The sequence below is a fragment of the Carassius auratus genome, chromosome 49, assembly GCF_003368295.1.
Source record: "Carassius auratus strain Wakin chromosome 49, ASM336829v1, whole genome shotgun sequence".
Lineage (NCBI taxonomy): Eukaryota > Metazoa > Chordata > Actinopteri > Cypriniformes > Cyprinidae > Carassius > Carassius auratus.
The window spans coordinates 4473244-4490505 of NC_039291.1; the positions used below are offsets into that span (position 1 = coordinate 4473244).

The window sequence follows — 17262 nt, forward strand, 5'->3', positions numbered from 1 at the left end:
AGGCGAATAGTTGAATAAACTTAGTAAAGAAAACAAAACAATGAAAACAAAAGCTTCCGAAGGAGCCATAAGAATGGCTTCCCCCTCTCAGCCCCAAGGCCGCGCAGAGATATGAGCGGGAGCGAACAGGGTCGATGCAGGAGGGAAGGGAGTCAGCGGACCTTGTTTGGTCGGTTCTTATGGCTTGGGATGGTTCACGCCTCTTTTCGCGTGAAAAACCAATGAACGTCCGCGTTCTGATGCGGGGAAAAGTTCCTTTGTCTCTGTGGAAACACCCACCCTACTAACTTTGGGGCTTGTTAGATTTCAGCAGTGATATTCTAGCAAGTTCTTAATTCAAGATTAATAGATTTTACACACATTTTACACAGGGGAAAAGTTGGGACACAACATGACAATTCCAAAAACACCAAAACAGTACATATATAACTGGTAGAAATACGAAGTTACATTCAAATGCAGAATTTACACACATTTAAAGATTAACACACGCTAGTAAATTGCAGATAGTCCCAATTTATATGGGAAACATCTCAAAGCACCAACAAAAACAATACTTTTAGACTACGTCTGAGGTAATAGTTTAGGATACATTGAGAAAAAGGTACCAGTGAATGGACTCTTTCCTGTCCTGTTGCCCAGTGGGGTCATACAGCTTTACGACCTGGTCAGGAGTGGGGGTTGCAGAAACATGGCTCTCTTTGAGAAAGTTAAAATGAGGAGAAACATTTCCAATTTATAAGCTAGTAAAATTATAATCCTTGCATAACAAGGATTAACCATGGTACACACAAAACATATTCAAAATACATATTATTAATAAAATGATGAAGGTAAGGAACTTCTAAGAAAGGTTTCTTTTTCTGTATGTGTTGGAATGTGGTTGGGGGTTTTCATGTCTCCTTTGAGGCTCCCACGGGTATCGTAAATAATTTAAGTCCAGCCAGGCTGGCGCCAGGCCAGGCATTTAGTGTAAAAAGGTTTCATGTTATATGCCTGAATTTAACCCATGAATCGATGACCTGCATATCCGTTACAGAAGGAAGGCTCAAATCAGGTAATTATGCAGTGGGTTTAGTTAAAGGTGCCTTATGCAACTTGTTCCATAATAAAATATCCAATAATAACCCTTATATGTCATCAGCTAACGTTAAAACATAGTATCTGGCAGAGTATCAAAACTGACATTCCCCCCACTGCCGTGGTAGCCAGCATATATTGGAGTCGGGACCTTTTGGGGTGTGTACATTTGTAAGGGTGTGTGTGAGGTGATAGCCAATGACAGGCTTTGAGGGCAGGTACACAGAGTTACAAACATGCCCAATATTTTGTTAAATGGCGGACGAAAGCCCTACTAGCGACGGAGCTTGCCAAAAAAAAAAGAAAATATAGCAATGTAAAGAGAGCATCAGATAAAGCCCGGAGTAAAACCAGAGTAAATCTGGGTTTGGCGTTTGTCAGATGGCAGCAGATGAGGTTTGCATTTGGATTGAAGAGCGATGCAGAGTTGGCCACGTTTCTATTGGACAGGTACAGTAATGTAATACTCCATTTATCAGGTTAGCTAGTTAGTTCGCAAACATTCATTGTAATCTCTGCAAAAGAGACAATTTAGTTGCTTTTTGGACATTTCAGATTTAAAAACGTCAAAAAAGGCTCGTTCGTTCTGTTCTCACACAGAACAGATCGATTATAATATGTTTATACCGTCAGATGAAATCATGCAGGCGTCGGCCCTTTCCTGTCCATGCTATAAATGCACATCCTTGAATGATCGCAGATTTTCTATCTAGCACATTTACTTGAACTTCATACATAGGCAATATATCTATGGTTTAACCCATTTGAGAGGCGGCCAAAATCAGAATTTAAAATGGACTGAATAAGCTACGAACTTGACGAGCGATGCCGCGCTGACATGTATGCACAAATCATCACACACACTCTCTCAGATGGTCTGTCTGACTGCAGCCTGCAAGCAAAAAGTGTCTCCGCCTACTGTACTGGGAAGCAAAGCTGTCAATCAAACTCCGTTAGTAACCGTTACAAGTGTAATTCAACTAATTGCCTATAGGTGGCTCCAAGTTGCATAAGGTACCATTAATTACTTTGCTTTTATAGAAGGATGGTCCTTTTTTTCATTTATTTCTTCACTGATAAATTGACAATGAAAAATCTAAGAGTAAAAATGTAAACTTAAGTACTGATCGATTAATTTAATTGTTTTAATTAAGTTTTCTAAATGATTTATTCATACTGAAACTGTTGTAGATTGACATTGATGATGAAGTCAGGGAAGATATTCAAGGGCAACAAGCAGAAGGTGTTCATGTTCCTGAGTTGGATCTGCATCGAGGCTTGACCGAGCTGACAACACTACCAAACCCAGATGTACCTTTCTCAGATGCATTATCTGTCTACATGGAAACCGTTCTTGCTGTAAAACAAATGATTGGTGAATCATAGTCTTCTCTTTGCGAAGTCTTGTACGTTATTCCACTGCATTTCTGAGCGTTTCTTTAGTTGTCGTTGTTCCTGGTTCTTGATCTCTGCCCGTGTCCTGGTTTTCCTGTTTCTGCCTCACCCTCTGGATTTGTCTGTTTGTTGGATTGCCTGCCTGTGTATGACCTTTGCCTGGATTTTGATTACGATTCTGAATATCACTTTAAATAAACTGCATTTGGATCCTCAAACTTCGTGTCTCGGAGCAGTTCGTAACAATATGTGCATATCAGAAAGACGTTGTATTTGTTGATCAGAAATAAGACACAGTAATATCTGAAAAAGCATTTAATTTAATTTATGCTTTAACACGCTGTAAACAACATTTTAAACTCATTAAAAGTTGGAATTAACCATGTCAGTATGACGAGATTAACTGTCATGCATCAATTATTAATGTGTTAATGTTTACATTGTTTTTTTTTCTAATGCTTTCAGAAATGAACAAATCTTGTAGTATGAACTTGACTGGTTATAGTGCATTGTCACTGAGCAATAAAACAGCTGAACAACTGTAACATTTCATGTTGTCAAAAAACAAAACAAAAAAAACATAGTATTTTCAAACAACAATGAATTTAAACTCCACCCTAATGGAACTTACCCCATAATTTACTCACCCTCATGCCATCCTAGGTGTACGATGTCTTCATTACTTCAGCCAAACACAATTGGAGAAATAATAAATAAAATTCTGACTTTCCATAGCTTTGTTATGACATTGTTGTGATAAACAATTCAATATGAACTGCTAGGATTTTGTTAAATGTTACTCCACATGTATTTGGAGTACATTGAAGTCAATGAGACCAGAAACTGTCTGGTTACTGATATTCTTCTAAATATCTTCCTTTCTGTTCAGCAGAAGAAAGAAATTCATACAGGTTTGAAACAATATGAGGGTGAGTATATGATGACAGAATTTTCATTTCAAAGTGGAGTATCCATTTAATGCACATGAGTTGAACTACGCTACGCCAAGTGTTGGTGCCCACAGTATGCCATTGCTCATGTGCATTTTGAATGACTCGTAATTATAATGGATGGGCAATTTTAACACAATGTTGCAAGTGTTTGCCTCTGGAAATATTTTCTCTGGTGCTTCATGAAGAAATTTGATTTTGGGCTGCTGCAGAAAGCCATGGGGTGGAATGGCTGAAGACCCTGAAGTAAACTCCAGCACATTCTCCAACGTCAATGGTGTACATTCTTCATCTGTAACACATGTAGAAATTCAGTCTAACAACTGTACTGTTTGTGCCATTCCAAACAAGCTGACAGTGTATTGGTGGTGGGTATTTCACCTTTTCATTAAATAATTGTATATATACACAGATAACTAAATTATGTAATCATTCTCCATGTAACTCGTTAAAAATGTGATTCATTCAGGAGAGAAACCATGCTACTGTGCAATGTTTTGAGAAATGCAATGGTTCAGTATTGACAGTACAAATGCAAAATTTGCAATAATGTCTGAAATCTAATTTAGTATTAATACTGTTATTTAAGACAAGCAATGACATCTCTAACGGCTCTCTTCCTTTGGAACCGAGATAGAGATAAGATCTATCAATATTTGTGTGAAATGTCACTTACATTAACCTGTTGGACGAACTACTTTATAAAAGCAATATCACACTTTTAATCATATATAAATATATAGTGAATACAGAAGCTGTATATAAAACTTTATAGGAAAAAATATGTAAAAAAAATAAATAAATATATATATTTTTGAAAATACCTTCAACATCAATGATCCAGTCTCTCCAGAAGCACAAGGTCCTGGTCTCTAGTTCTTTCTTATAGGTGTCTTGATCTGACAGGTTTACTTCAAAAAGTGATGTCAGGTCTGAAGATCTCAGTGTTTTTTTGTCTTCAACAAATATGATGTGAAACAGATCTGTGTGTGTCTGCATTTCTTGAAGAAGTCCAAGGGTGTTAAAACCATCGACAAACCTGTAAAAAAAAAAAAAAAAAAAACATGTAGCATGTACAAAGAACAAGGAATGAAAACAATTTCAACAAACAAGAAAGTGTTTGATACTATGTACTGTTGCAGTGCAACATTGCATCTCCCATCAACATAATACTCCACAGCTGACTGTACCAGCATGTCCCGCTGCTTAAGAGTACTAATGGATCTAAAGGCTCCAATTATGGACAGGCCATCTTCTGCCATATCAATGGCAGCTTTGGCTTCTGGAAGAGTTTCGGCTTGAAAAAACAAAACAAACCGTCATGTATCAGCTAAAATACAAAAAAACACTGTATTAATGGTGTACTCTTCCAGCATAACTTCCAAATTTTGCTCACTGCAGTTTAAGAAAAATACTTACTTTGCAAAGCATTTCTTTAAAGGTCTCATCATCTACTTCATCCAAGGTTGCAGGACGGGTGGGTTTACCACAAACTTGGAGAAAGAGCTTTTCTGAAAAGAAATGTGGCCCCATTCCTCCTCCATGAATTATACAAACTGATATCATTTGAGATATCTGCCTGTAGAGACCTTTGTGCAAAGAAAGTTACCAAAATATTTTAATTAACTACAATGACTTAATGTTATGAAATCATTTTAAATAAGACTGTGTTTGGGCAAGGCAACACCACCAGATTCCTAGATCTGGTCATGCCTGATGTTTTTAAAATCTCAAATCCCCCACAGTCACCAAGTTTTGGATATGTCGTTACAATGTAGTTTTTGAAATCTTCTGCATGGTTTTCATCACCTGTAAAAAGGAAAAGATAAAGCAACAATTTTAGAAGCAAAACTTTTGTTTGAAATCTTTTGTCTATAAACAAAAACTTACACAATCCCCACCAAAAAAAATTAACCTTTTTCTCTCCTAGTCCTGTAGCTTCCAGTTCCTCCCTTTCAAACTTTGTTGGTGCAACACTTTGTGTCATTCTACTTAAGCAGCAGAAAACTCTTGTGAAGCTACTGCGAGGTCTTGTAGAACGACTACGACGACTTAAAGGTCTCCTGCTGGCTTCTGCTCCATAGCTTGCGAAAAGTCTATTTACTTCAACTGTAAATTTGAAAATATAAACAACCCATAACAATGACATTTTAAAAATGCTTTGTTTAAACTGCAGCTATTTTGAAAAATAAAGTTGAAAAAACATGTGACAGAAGTTTTTGTACTGTATAGACCTTCATAGATCAACATAGATATCCCACAGGAATTTGTGAGACTACAGCTGCGTCTGAAACTGAAACTCCTATATCAGTGTTTCAGTATAAGCGGCTCTATCAGGTAGCCTGACTACATCAGACTTCGTACTTCCGCTCAATTTCATTTAGCTTCTGTACTTAGTCTGAGAAAGCATCATAGATTTCAGTTTTCCTTCGGCCTGAAAACAGCTGGCCAATCAACGAACAGAGGGCGGGCTGAGAGCCGTGATGGGATTATGTGATTGGCTTACGGGTAACCAATGATTTTAAACTTCAGACAAGCACCCTGAAAGAAAGCAGCACACCGCGAGAAACAAAACGCTTTTCAATTATGATATGCCATACTCCGTCTACGAAGCAAAGCGAAGTAGCATAGTTTGGTATTACCAGGCTATCTATCAGGATTGTGCTTCAGTTTGATGATGACTGAGGTCATGTTGTGCAAAAATTAAAAAAGCTTCTTCAAATGTACAGTCGTGGCCAAAAGTTGAGAATTACATAAATATTAGTTTTCAAAAGGTTTGCTGCTAAACTGCTTTTAGATCTTTGTTTCAGTTGTTTCTGTGATGTACTGAAATATAATTACAAGCACTTCATATGTTTCAAAGGCTTACAGTATTGTTCAAAATAATAGCAGTACAATGTGACTAACCAGAATAATCAAGGTTTTTAGTATATTTTTTATTACTACGTGGCAAACAAGTTACCAGTAGGTTCAGTAGATTGTCAGAAAACAAACAAGACCCAGCATTCATGATATGCACGCTCTTAAGGCTGTGCAATTGGGCAATTAGTTGAAAGGGGTGTGTTCAAAAAAATAGCAGTGTCTACCTTTGACTGTACAAACTCAAAACTATTTTGTACAAACATTTTTTTTTTCTGGGATTTAGCAATCCTGTGAATCACTAAACTAATATTTAGTTGTATGACCACAGTTTTTTAAAACTGCTTGACATCTGTGTGGCATGGAGTCAACCAACTTGTGGCACCTCTCAGCTGTTATTCCACTCCATGATTCTTTAACAACATTCCACAATTCATTCACATTTCTTGGTTTTGCTTCAGAAACAGCATTTTTGATATCACCCCACAAGTTCTCAATTGGATTAAGGTCTGGAGATTGGGCTGGCCACTCCATAACATTAATTTTGTTGGTTTGGAACCAAGACTTTGCCCGTTTACTAGTGTGTTTTGGGTCATTGTCTTGTTGAAACAACCATTTCAAGGGCATGTCCTCTTCAGCATAGGGCAACATGACCTCTTCAAGTATTTTAACATATGCAAACTGATCCATGATCCCTGGTATGCGATAAATAGGCCCAACACCATAGTAGGAGAAACATGCCCATATCATGATGCTTGCACCTCCATGCTTCACTGTCTTCACTGTGTACTGTGGCTTGAATTCAGAGTTTGGGGGTCGTCTCACAAACTGCCTGTGGCCCTTGGACCCAAAAAGAAAAATTTTACTCTCATCAGTCCACAAAATGTTCCTCCATTTCTCTTTAGGCCAATTGATGTGTTCTTTGGCAAATTGTAACCTCTTCTGCACATGCCTTTTTTAACAGAGGGACTTTGCGGGGGATTCTTGAAAATAGATTAGCTTCACACAGACGTCTTCTAACTGTCACAGTACTTACAGGTAACTCCAGACTGTCTTTGATCATCCTGGAGGTGATCATTGGCTGAGCCTTTGCCATTCTGGTTATTCTTCTATCCATTTTGATGGTTGTCTTCCGTTTTCTTCCACGTCTCTCTGGTTTTGCTCTCCATTTTAAGGCATTGGAGATAATTTTAGCTGAACAGCCTATCATTTTTTGCACCTCTTTATAGGTTTTCCCCTCTCTAATCAACATTTTAATCAAAGTACGCTGTTCTTCTGAACAATGTCTTGAACGACCCATTTTCCTCAGCTTTCAAATGCATGTTCAACAAGTGTTGGCTTCATCCTTAAATAGGGGCCACCTGATTCACACCTGTTTCTTCACAAAATCGATGACCTCAGTGATTGAATGCCACACTGCTATTTTTTTGAACACAACCCTTTCAACTAATTCAACTAATTGCCCAATTGCACAGCCTTAAGAGCGTGCATATCATGAATGCTGGGTCTCATTTGTTTTCTGAGAATCTACTGAACCTACTGGTAACTTGTTTGCCACGTAGCAATAAAAAAATATACGGAAAACCTTGATTATTCTGGTTAGTCACATTGTACTGCTATTATTTTGAACAATACTGTATATGGACAATTACATGACATTTATGCAAAGAGTCAGTATTTGCAGTGTTGGCCTTTATTTTTCAGGACCTCTGCAATCCGACTGGGCATGCTCTCAATCAACTTCTGGGCCAAATCCTGACTGATAGCAACCCATTCTTTCATAATCACTTCTTGGAGTTTGTCAGAATTAATGGGTTTTTGTTTGTCCACCTGCCTCTTGAGGATTGACCACAAGTTCTCAATGGGATTAAGATCTGGGGAGTTTCGAGGCCATGGACCCAAAATTTCAACATTCTGGTCCCCGAGCCACTTAGTTATCACTTTTGCCTAATGGCACGGTGCTCCATCGTGCTGGAAAATGCATTGTTCTTCACCAAACTGTTGTTGGATTGTTGGAAGAAGTTGCTGTTGGAGGGTGTTTTGGTACCATTTTTTATTCATGGCTGTGTTTTTGGGCAGAATTGTGAGTGAGCCCACTCCCTTGGATGAGAAGCAACCCCACACATGAATGGTGTCAGGATGCTTTACTGTTGGCATGACACAGGACTGATGGTAGCGCTCACCTTTTCCTCTCCAAACAAGCCTTTTTCCAGATGCCCCAAACAATCGGAAAGGGGCTTCATCGGAGAATAGGACTTTGCCCCAGTCCTCAGCAATCCATTCACTATACTTTCTGCAGAAGATCAATCTGTCCCTGATGTTTTTTTTGGAGAGAAGTGGCTTCTTTGCTGCCCTTCTTGACACCAGGCCATCTTCCAAAAGTCTTCGCCTCACTGTGTGTGCAGATGCGCTCACACCTGCCTGCTGCCATTCCTGAGCAAACTCTGCACTGGTGGCACTCCGATCCCGCAGCTGAATCCTCTTTAGGAGATGATCCTGGCGCTTGCTGGACTTTCTTGGACGCCCTGAAGCCTTCTTTACAAGAATTGAACCTCTTTCCTTGAAGTTCTTGATGATCCTATAAATTGTTGATTTAGGTACAATCTTAGTAGCCACAATACCCTTGCCTGTGAAGCCATTTTTATGCAACGCAATGATGGCTGCAAGCGTTTCTTTGCAGGTCACCATGGTTAACAATGGAAGAACAATGATTTCAAGCATCACCCTCCTTTTAACATGTCACGTCTGCCATTCTAACCCAATCAGCCTGACATAATGATCTCCAGCCTTGTGCTCGTCAACATTCTCACCTGAGTTAACAAGACGATTACTGAAATGATCTCAGCAGGTCCTTTAATGACAGAAATGAAATGCAGTGGAAAGTTTTTTTGGGGATTAAGTTAATTTTCATGGCAAAGAAGGACTATGCAATTCATCTGATCACTCTTCATAACATTCTGGAGTATATGCAAATTGCTATTATAAAAACTTAAGCAGCAACTTTTCCAATTTCCAATATTTATGTAATTCTCAAAACTTTTGGCCACGACTGTACAGTGTGCAAAACTGATTTTCATTGCTTTAATGCGTTTGACATCTTTTGACCTTATCTGTGAAACCACATCTGTATTAACCAATCTGAACATACGAAACATTTTTCACGTGGTTTTTTTTTGCCTTTGAAAAACAATACAGGATTCAGCTTTTAAAGAAAAGGGTGGTTGCTGATGCTCATTTAAAGGTGATCTAAGCAATGTTGGGTGACGTAACTTCTTGTTGACATTCAAAGTATTGTCAAACAAAACTCTAGCTAGACCCTCCCCTCCTCCATGCACTAACCCCCCAAACCCCACCCTTAAATCCTTCTTGTCGGTTATTGGCTGGAACAGTTTGCTATGTTTCGTGGTGCAGATTAGCCCAGTTTGTTTTGTTTTTCTTGCCCCTTGTGGAGCATGGGCTGCCAACTGTTTTTTACAGTGTGTTCAGGGGACAGGCAGCTAGCAAATACTGAGGAGAAGTTTGCTGTGACAAAATGTTTTGGCCTAAAAAACGCGTGATATCGCTTAGAGCTCCTTTAATTTACAGTACATATTGTACAGGATAGTCCAGGACTTCTGTGGTTTGTTTTAATCAAATGAAATTAAATACTTCCAAAATATTTTATACATAAGTGTAGTTTTCTTAAATCCCCTTCTTTATTACATTTAGAAGGGTGTCACGTGATAACAATATTCGTGACGTTATTCTTCTCTCTAAATTGCCACATACTATATTTAATAATAAACTGAATCCCCAATAAAGGCATTTTTGATTTTCTGTTTTAACAGAACAAAATAATCAACATTTGAATCAACAAACAGAACTAACAATTATTGCTAAATGTATGACTGCATCATATAATAACTATTAAGTACTAATATTGATCATCGTCTAGCTGACTACGTCTTGTATTATTATTATTTATTTATTTTTTTCTAAAATCCTGTCAAACGTGCACAAACTACTAGCTACTACTAAATATTGTAGAAACAATTTTCTGTAAAGTTGCTTTGTAACAATTTGTATTGTAAAAAGCGCTATACAAATAAACTTGAATTGAATTGAATATAAATAGTGAATAAACGCGACCCATTATACCAGCAATCACTTTCACTGACCTGCTAAAATCATGATTTATAACAGTGACATGATCTGACAAAAATCACCATACAATAAGGTTAAAGAGCGGCTATATAATTTTGAAAATATTAAAGCAGAGCGCAGCATCGAAACAAACGACAAACGAATCAGCTGCGGGCAATGTACAGCTTCTCCCGGCCAAAACACAGACGAGACAATCAACACAGAGACGATCCTGTACTGGGAGAGCAAGACTGATATTGGCGATATTTTTCAACTGGATATAAAGCTAAGGCTTAAGCAAAAAGTGCAAAAAATAAAGTGACAAAGGTGCTTCGTTTGCAACATTGGTTTTATGCGCACCTGTGGATGTGAGAATAGGCCAGGATGAGGCGGGTGTCTGACTAAAACAATACCTAAGTTACACCGTACGCGGCACAACAAATGCCTTGTTTTAAATGGGTAATGTTATTTATCACGTCAAATTATATACATTTACATTTATTCATTTAGCAGACGCTTTTATCCAAAGCGACTTACAGATGAAGACAGTGGAAGCAATCAAAAACAACAAAAAGAGCAATGATATATAAGTGCTATAACAAGTCTCAGTTAGGTTAACACAGTGTGGGTGCAGAGCCAGTGGTAGTTTTGTAGGCAAACATCAATGCCTTGAATTTTATGCGAGCAGCTATTGGAAGCCAGTGCAAAATGATAAACAGAGGTGTGACGTTTATTCTTTTTGGCTCATTAAAAATTAATCTTGCTGCCGCGTTCTGAATTAATTGTAAAGGTTTGATAGAATTGGCTGGAAGACCTGCCAAGAGGGCATTGCAATAGTCCAGCCTGGACAGAACAAGAGCTTGAACAAGGAGTTGTGCAGCATGTTCCGAAAGAAAGGGCTTGATCTTCAGTAAAGCAAATCTGCAGGATCGGACAGTTTTAGCAATGTGGTCTGAGAAAGTCAGCTGATCATCAATCATAACTCCAAGGCTTCTTGCTGTTTTTGAAGGAGTTATGGTTGATGTGCCTAACTTGATTGGGAAATTGTGATGGAACGATGGGTTTGCTGGAATCACAAGCAGTTCTGTCTTTGCAAGGTTGAGTTGAAGGTGATGGTCCATCATCCAGGAAGAAATGTCAGTTAGACAAGCTGAGATGCGAATAGCTACCGTCTGATCATCAGGGTGGAATGAGAGGTAGAGTTGAGCAGGGACGGACTGGGACTAAAAAACAGCCCTGGACTTTGACTAGGCCCGGCCCAAAGCAATCGGCTTGCGTAAACTCAACCTGAATAAACAAACGATGGAATTGATTATTCCATGCGGTTTTAAAATGAATGAAATCTTATTTTATAATATAATATATTTTAAAATACACCATTACAAATGTAACTTCTGTATTCAAAATTGGAAACCAGCTAGATAAAAAGTTTTTAAGCATTAACTGTAATGTTACCAACATTTTTAAAAGTAAAAGCACAACGTATTTTTAATATTAGCTACTGGATGTGTCTTTTTACAGCTAAAATGTTGAAGTTTAGCTTTTTTAACTACTGTAATCATGTTTCTGCATAACTGTCTGGCTCACTTCACTGCTGCTTATATTTTACTGCGAGGTGCTGCTGCTGGAAAATATTGCTATATATTTCAGTTTGTTTGGGATATTTAGCGGCTTCAGTTTTTTACCCGTGTCCACGTTATGCATATTGTTTGTTCGTTTATTCCTACTCTTCCACTTTTTCTCCTTACTTGGCGGCCCACGGCCAGTGCAGCTGGCATCCAACTTACATTGCTGCGACCTACAGTACTGGAGTGTAAAACAGATTAGTGGGCAAAAAAAAAAAAAAAAAAAAAAAAAAACAGGTGATGACTGCATGCTTGGCGGGTGGTGGGCCGGCCCGCCGGCCGTCCTGGAGTACCGGCCGTTCTGTGATTCTCCAGATCACACAGATGGCCAGTCCGCCCCTGGAGTTGAGGGTCATCAGCATAGCAGTGGTATGAAAAGCCATGTTTCTGAATGACAGAACCTAATGAACCTAATGAAGAGAAGTGGTCCAAGAACTGAGCCCTGAGGCACCCCAGTAGTTAGATGCTGAGACTTGGACACCTCACCTCTCCAAGATACTTTGAAGGACCTATCTGATAGGTAAGACTCAAACCATTGAAGTGTTGTTCCTGAGATGCCTTTCGCCAGTAGCGTTGATAGGAGGATCTGGTGGTTAACCGTGTCAAAAGCAGCGGACAGATCAAGCAGGATAAGTACTGACGATTTGGATTCTGCTCTTGCCAGTCTAAGAGCTTCAACAACTGAGAGCAAGGCCGTCTCAGTTGAATGTCCACTTCTGAAGCCAGATTGGTTGCTGTCAAGGAGATTGTTGTGTGTGAGAAATGTAGAGACTTGTTTGAACACAGATCGTTCAAGTGTTTTTGCAATAAAAGGAAGAAGGGAAACTGGTCTGTAGTTCTCTAAAAGAGATGGGTTGAGGTTGGGTTTCTTAAGTAGTGGAGTTATACGTGCCTGTCTAAATGATGAGGGAAAAACACCAGTGTGGAGGGAAGTGTTGATGATGTGAGTGAGTGCAGGTACAACTTCAGGAGAAATGGCTTGAAGGAGATGAGATGGAATTGGATCAAGCGGGCAAGTTGTAGGGTGATTAGAAAGGATGAGTTTTGACACTTCTGCCTCAGAGAGTGAAGAGAAGGATGTAAATGAGTGTAAATTTGCTGGTGATATGAGCTTGACTGATTGTGGTGTGGAAAATTGTGCACTAATGTGTTTAATTTTATTAATGAAAAACGTTACAAAGTCTTCAGCTATTAGAGATGAAGCAGGAGGAGGAGGACAAAGAAGTGAGAATTTTTTTTTAAAAAGCATGCGAGAGTTAGATGAATTGTTAATTTTATGGTAGTATGTCTTTTTAGCAGAGGAGACATTAGCAGATAAAGAATATATATATTTTATATATATATATATATATATATATATATATATATATATATATATATATATATATATATATATATATATATATTTAAGTCATATGTGAACAAACACATTAGCATACAGACGAACTACAAAATTTAAGAATAGAGATAAGCTAATTTTCCTACCGTCCACGGCGTTATGTCCTCCTGGACTTGGTCGGTCTGGGACATGAGAATTTGAACCACTATCCACATCATTGGCTAGTTTTCTTAAAATGTTTGCAATGTCTGCCATTTGTATGTTTTATGCACAACAATTATCACCACAGTGCCAATCATTCATTACCATCAATCAGCGCCTCAGAAGCCCACAGAAGTAAATTAAAGCGGGATAAAGCCTTGATCTTGAACTGTCCAATGACAGTTTGGCGCTTCAAATTGAGGCGACATTTGATTGGTTGCTCCCACGTGTGTACTGTCCAATGGCATTTTTTAACTCGATTGACAAATGGATAAAGAAAAGCATTTGGCAAAACTGCAAAGAAAAGCATCTGGCAAATAGAGAGAGAAAAGGTATGCCAAATGCTTTTTTAAAAAAAAAAAGCAATTTAACTTGTGCATTTAAATTATTTATTAATGTACTTTTTATTGTTTTATTAATCCATGTTTAAAAACATGAATTAAATAAACAGTTTAAATGTGTCTATTTATTCATACATTTAAAATGTTTATTTATTTATTTATTGTTTTATGGTATTATTTAAATACATTTTAAAACATGAATAAAATAAACAACTTTAAAAATGTCTATTAATTTTTCCATTTAAAAGTGATTTATTTATATACATTTTTATGTTTGAATTATTAAATTGATAAATTGATTCTTTTTATTTTTAAGTGGCACTCCTGGTCCTCCATAGTTTTAGTCAACCAGCTTAAGTACAAAAGTTAATATCGAATACATTTGAACATGCTTTTAAGACAAACGGCTAACGCTAAACACAAAGATAAACCATTTTGATTTATGGAACGCTTATCTTCATGAAATAAAGAGCTTAACTTACCTTCTGCGTTTTTCCCCAGTTTATAGGTCACGTTAACGTAGGCCGTCTTATTTGCACTGTAGCCCGAACTGGAGAAAATGGTGTAACATTATGTGAGAAAAGTTAACACTTTTAGGTCAGCACGTCAAGAAAATTTTAACTTTTAAATTAAATTTTAAATAAGAAGACTATAAATTAAATACTGCAAAGAAAACTCTCAGTCTACATTTCCAGTAAATGAGCACTGGCCTCGTCTGCAGGGTCAGTCGAAACAAATGGCGTCTGAGAGAAAAGTTTCAGCACGCACAGTGTGCCCTTAACGTTACACGAACTTGATATTTAACGAAATGTACAAATAAATAAAAACTTATAATTACACTGACCTATTAAATAGCTTTGTTAGTTGTTTCAATCAACCAGGTCAAGTATTAAAGTCCATGTCAAATCAATTTGAACATACTTTTATAACAAGTACTGCTAAACCCAATCGAAAAATTATTTACATACATTTATGAAATATCACTTTATGCACTTCTCCAATTGTAAATGAACAATAATCGTCCTGTATGCTTCCAGTAAAAAAAAAAAAAAACATGATTCTTCACTCCGAGCGGCGATTCAAATAAAATGGCTTCAGCGAGAAGAGTTTTGGCTGGTAGAAGCACACACCACGTAAATGTCCTGGATGTGTAATCGCACTAACCAGAGTTAATGAGGTCAGACTCTCAGTAGTTTCACCAGAGTAACTTTTTTTTTTTTTTTTTTTAACACCATGTTTATTCAACACCATAACATTAACACAATGGGAAAAGTTTGCTCTTTAAAGTTTCCCCATAGAAAACCATTATAAAGAAACCACAACCATTTAATGCACTGCGTTCACGTTCCGGGCTCATTTGCTTGCCTGCATAAAGCATGCATCATCAATAAGGTGTGTACTGAATTTGATCTTTTAATATCACGCATTTAAAATGCACTTTAAGTGTTTTCACATGAAACATTTTAGAATGCCCTGCTGTTTTTAGTGATTGAAATATTGTGGCCAGTGCTTAAATGGATTGCCAATTAAATTTTTTGATTAAAGATTACAAGTGCAAATTATACACTTTTTTTATTTTTTTTATATTATAAATAAGAATATGGACAATAAGACAATATGCAAAATATTCCATATCAACAGTAGACTGTGCCTTGTTTTCACAAACTTTTCTCAGTGTAGCAGATTAACTACTTAAAACATAATTGTGGAAAATGTGTAGAATTTCTAATTAACTATTAAAATGTGAAATGTAAAAAGTGTTCAATAATTCAATGTATTTTAACATTATGCATATTTTACAAATGAATCTAAATTAACATCTAGAAAATATAGATATTGTTTGGCTGAGATTTGATGATGTGACTATTTTGCGTCGTGATTATGCAATGTCATTTAGCAACTTTTAGCAACAAATCAACCTTCCTTTAGCAACTTTATCTGAAAATTAGTTGGCAACACTGGAATTAACTTTACCCTGCATTGGTGAAAGCTGGAAATACAAAACCCAGAATTGTGAAAAAGGCTAATTCTCAAACATTACACACTGCACCGTTAAACTGCATCCCTCCACAATCTAATAAATGCTTGAATTAATTTTTGAGTGCAAAGATCATATCTCAAAATCCAATCAATAACCAGTTAGAACCCAGTCTACATTTTTCAATATTTTTGATTTTGGATATATGTCACAATCAGGAAAAAAAAAATTGCTACTTAAATTTTAAGATATTTAACATAAATTAGAATAATTACAATTAATATACATGATCAACAGCATTTCAATTTAAAGTAGATTGTTTTACTACCTTAATCTGTATTTGTCATCTTGAGGGCTTAAATGTCACATTATGTAGTCAAAACAGAAGAGGTCTCAGCATGTCTCAGATGCCACAGATTATGTAAGAATTTCAGATGACTTAAAATAGGTTACATACTGTAACGGTTAAAACACCTTAATACATCCGAAAATGTAAACATTTTATTACTAAAAAGACAACACTTTTTCATTTTCCTTTATCAAATCTTTAAAGTTTATTTTTTTTCCAAAAAAAAAAAAAAAAAAAAAAAAAAAAAAAACTTCCAAGTTAGAAAGAAAAATTGTTTTACACTGCGAAAATGGAATTATTTACACTGTAAAATAATTGATCGTCTGTCTGTCAGGGCATATCTGTTGAGACTTTATGCTATGATTCAATTCAGGCAAAGAGGGAGGCACTCCCTAGTATATAACCTTATCATTGGGTAACTGAAATACAAGCATCATCTTTAACAGGCCTTGTATACTTGGATCGTAATGTGGTGCCCAATTCATACTTCAGAGATAATTAGCAATAACAAAAGGCTTATCGAAACCAATAAAGACTAATGATCCAAAAAGTACAAATTAAAACAACAGCTTTGGCGTTTTCAAACAGTGAATCCAGGTAAATTAAAAATTTAGCTGTTGAAAAGTGAAAATTTGCCACCATTTACTCAAATCCCATGTAAATTAAATTGGTTTCTAAAAAATAATTTCTTAATAGGACAAGCTTGTAAGGTGGGACAAATATAATGATACAAGAAGGATTCTACTGTGATCTCCAGTAACGTTTGAGGTGAACGTACCAATGCGGCAAAACCAATCATTTTAACAGCTATACATGATGGTCTATTGCATACTGTTTTCAACAGGAAGGAGCCTGTATGAGGTTACTAACCAGCAAAAGTGGTGCACTCCTTGATTAGATAAAAAAAATAATAATAATAATTGAAGCCATTGGTTTAAACAGTCACCAAAACGGATACATCTGCATTATAATTGGAGAATCCAAAAAAATATTTTTTTCCTCTTAAGATACCCCTCTGATCTG

The 17262-nt window shown here is 36.9% G+C and overlaps 1 protein-coding gene across 1 annotated transcript; it reads right to left on the reverse strand.

Moving 5' to 3' along the window:
- Window positions 1-2865: 2865 nt before the first annotated feature.
- Window positions 2866-4714, reverse strand: LOC113065930 (G2/M phase-specific E3 ubiquitin-protein ligase-like). The gene is made up of 3 exons (XM_026237465.1): window positions 4560-4714; window positions 4250-4464; window positions 2866-3717 (listed from the first exon to the last, which is right to left on the reverse strand). The coding sequence occupies exons 1-3, from the start codon at window positions 4685-4687 to the stop codon at window positions 3470-3472; spliced, it is 591 nt and encodes a 196-aa protein (XP_026093250.1). The 5' UTR covers window positions 4688-4714; the 3' UTR covers window positions 2866-3469.
- Window positions 4715-17262: the final 12548 nt, after the last annotated feature.

Excerpts from the sequence above, each read along its gene's own strand:
- LOC113065930 (XM_026237465.1), bottom strand. The coding sequence starts at position 4,687 with ATGGCAGAAGATGGCCTGTCCATAATTGGAGCCTTTAGATCCATTAGT. Across the intron at positions 4,465-4,559 it reads TGCAATGTTGCACTGCAACA|GTTTGTCGATGGTTTTAACA; the intron begins GTACATAGTATC and ends TTTTTTTTACAG. Across the intron at positions 3,718-4,249 it reads CTGGATCATTGATGTTGAAG|ATGAAGAATGTACACCATTG; the intron begins GTATTTTCAAAA and ends CATGTGTTACAG.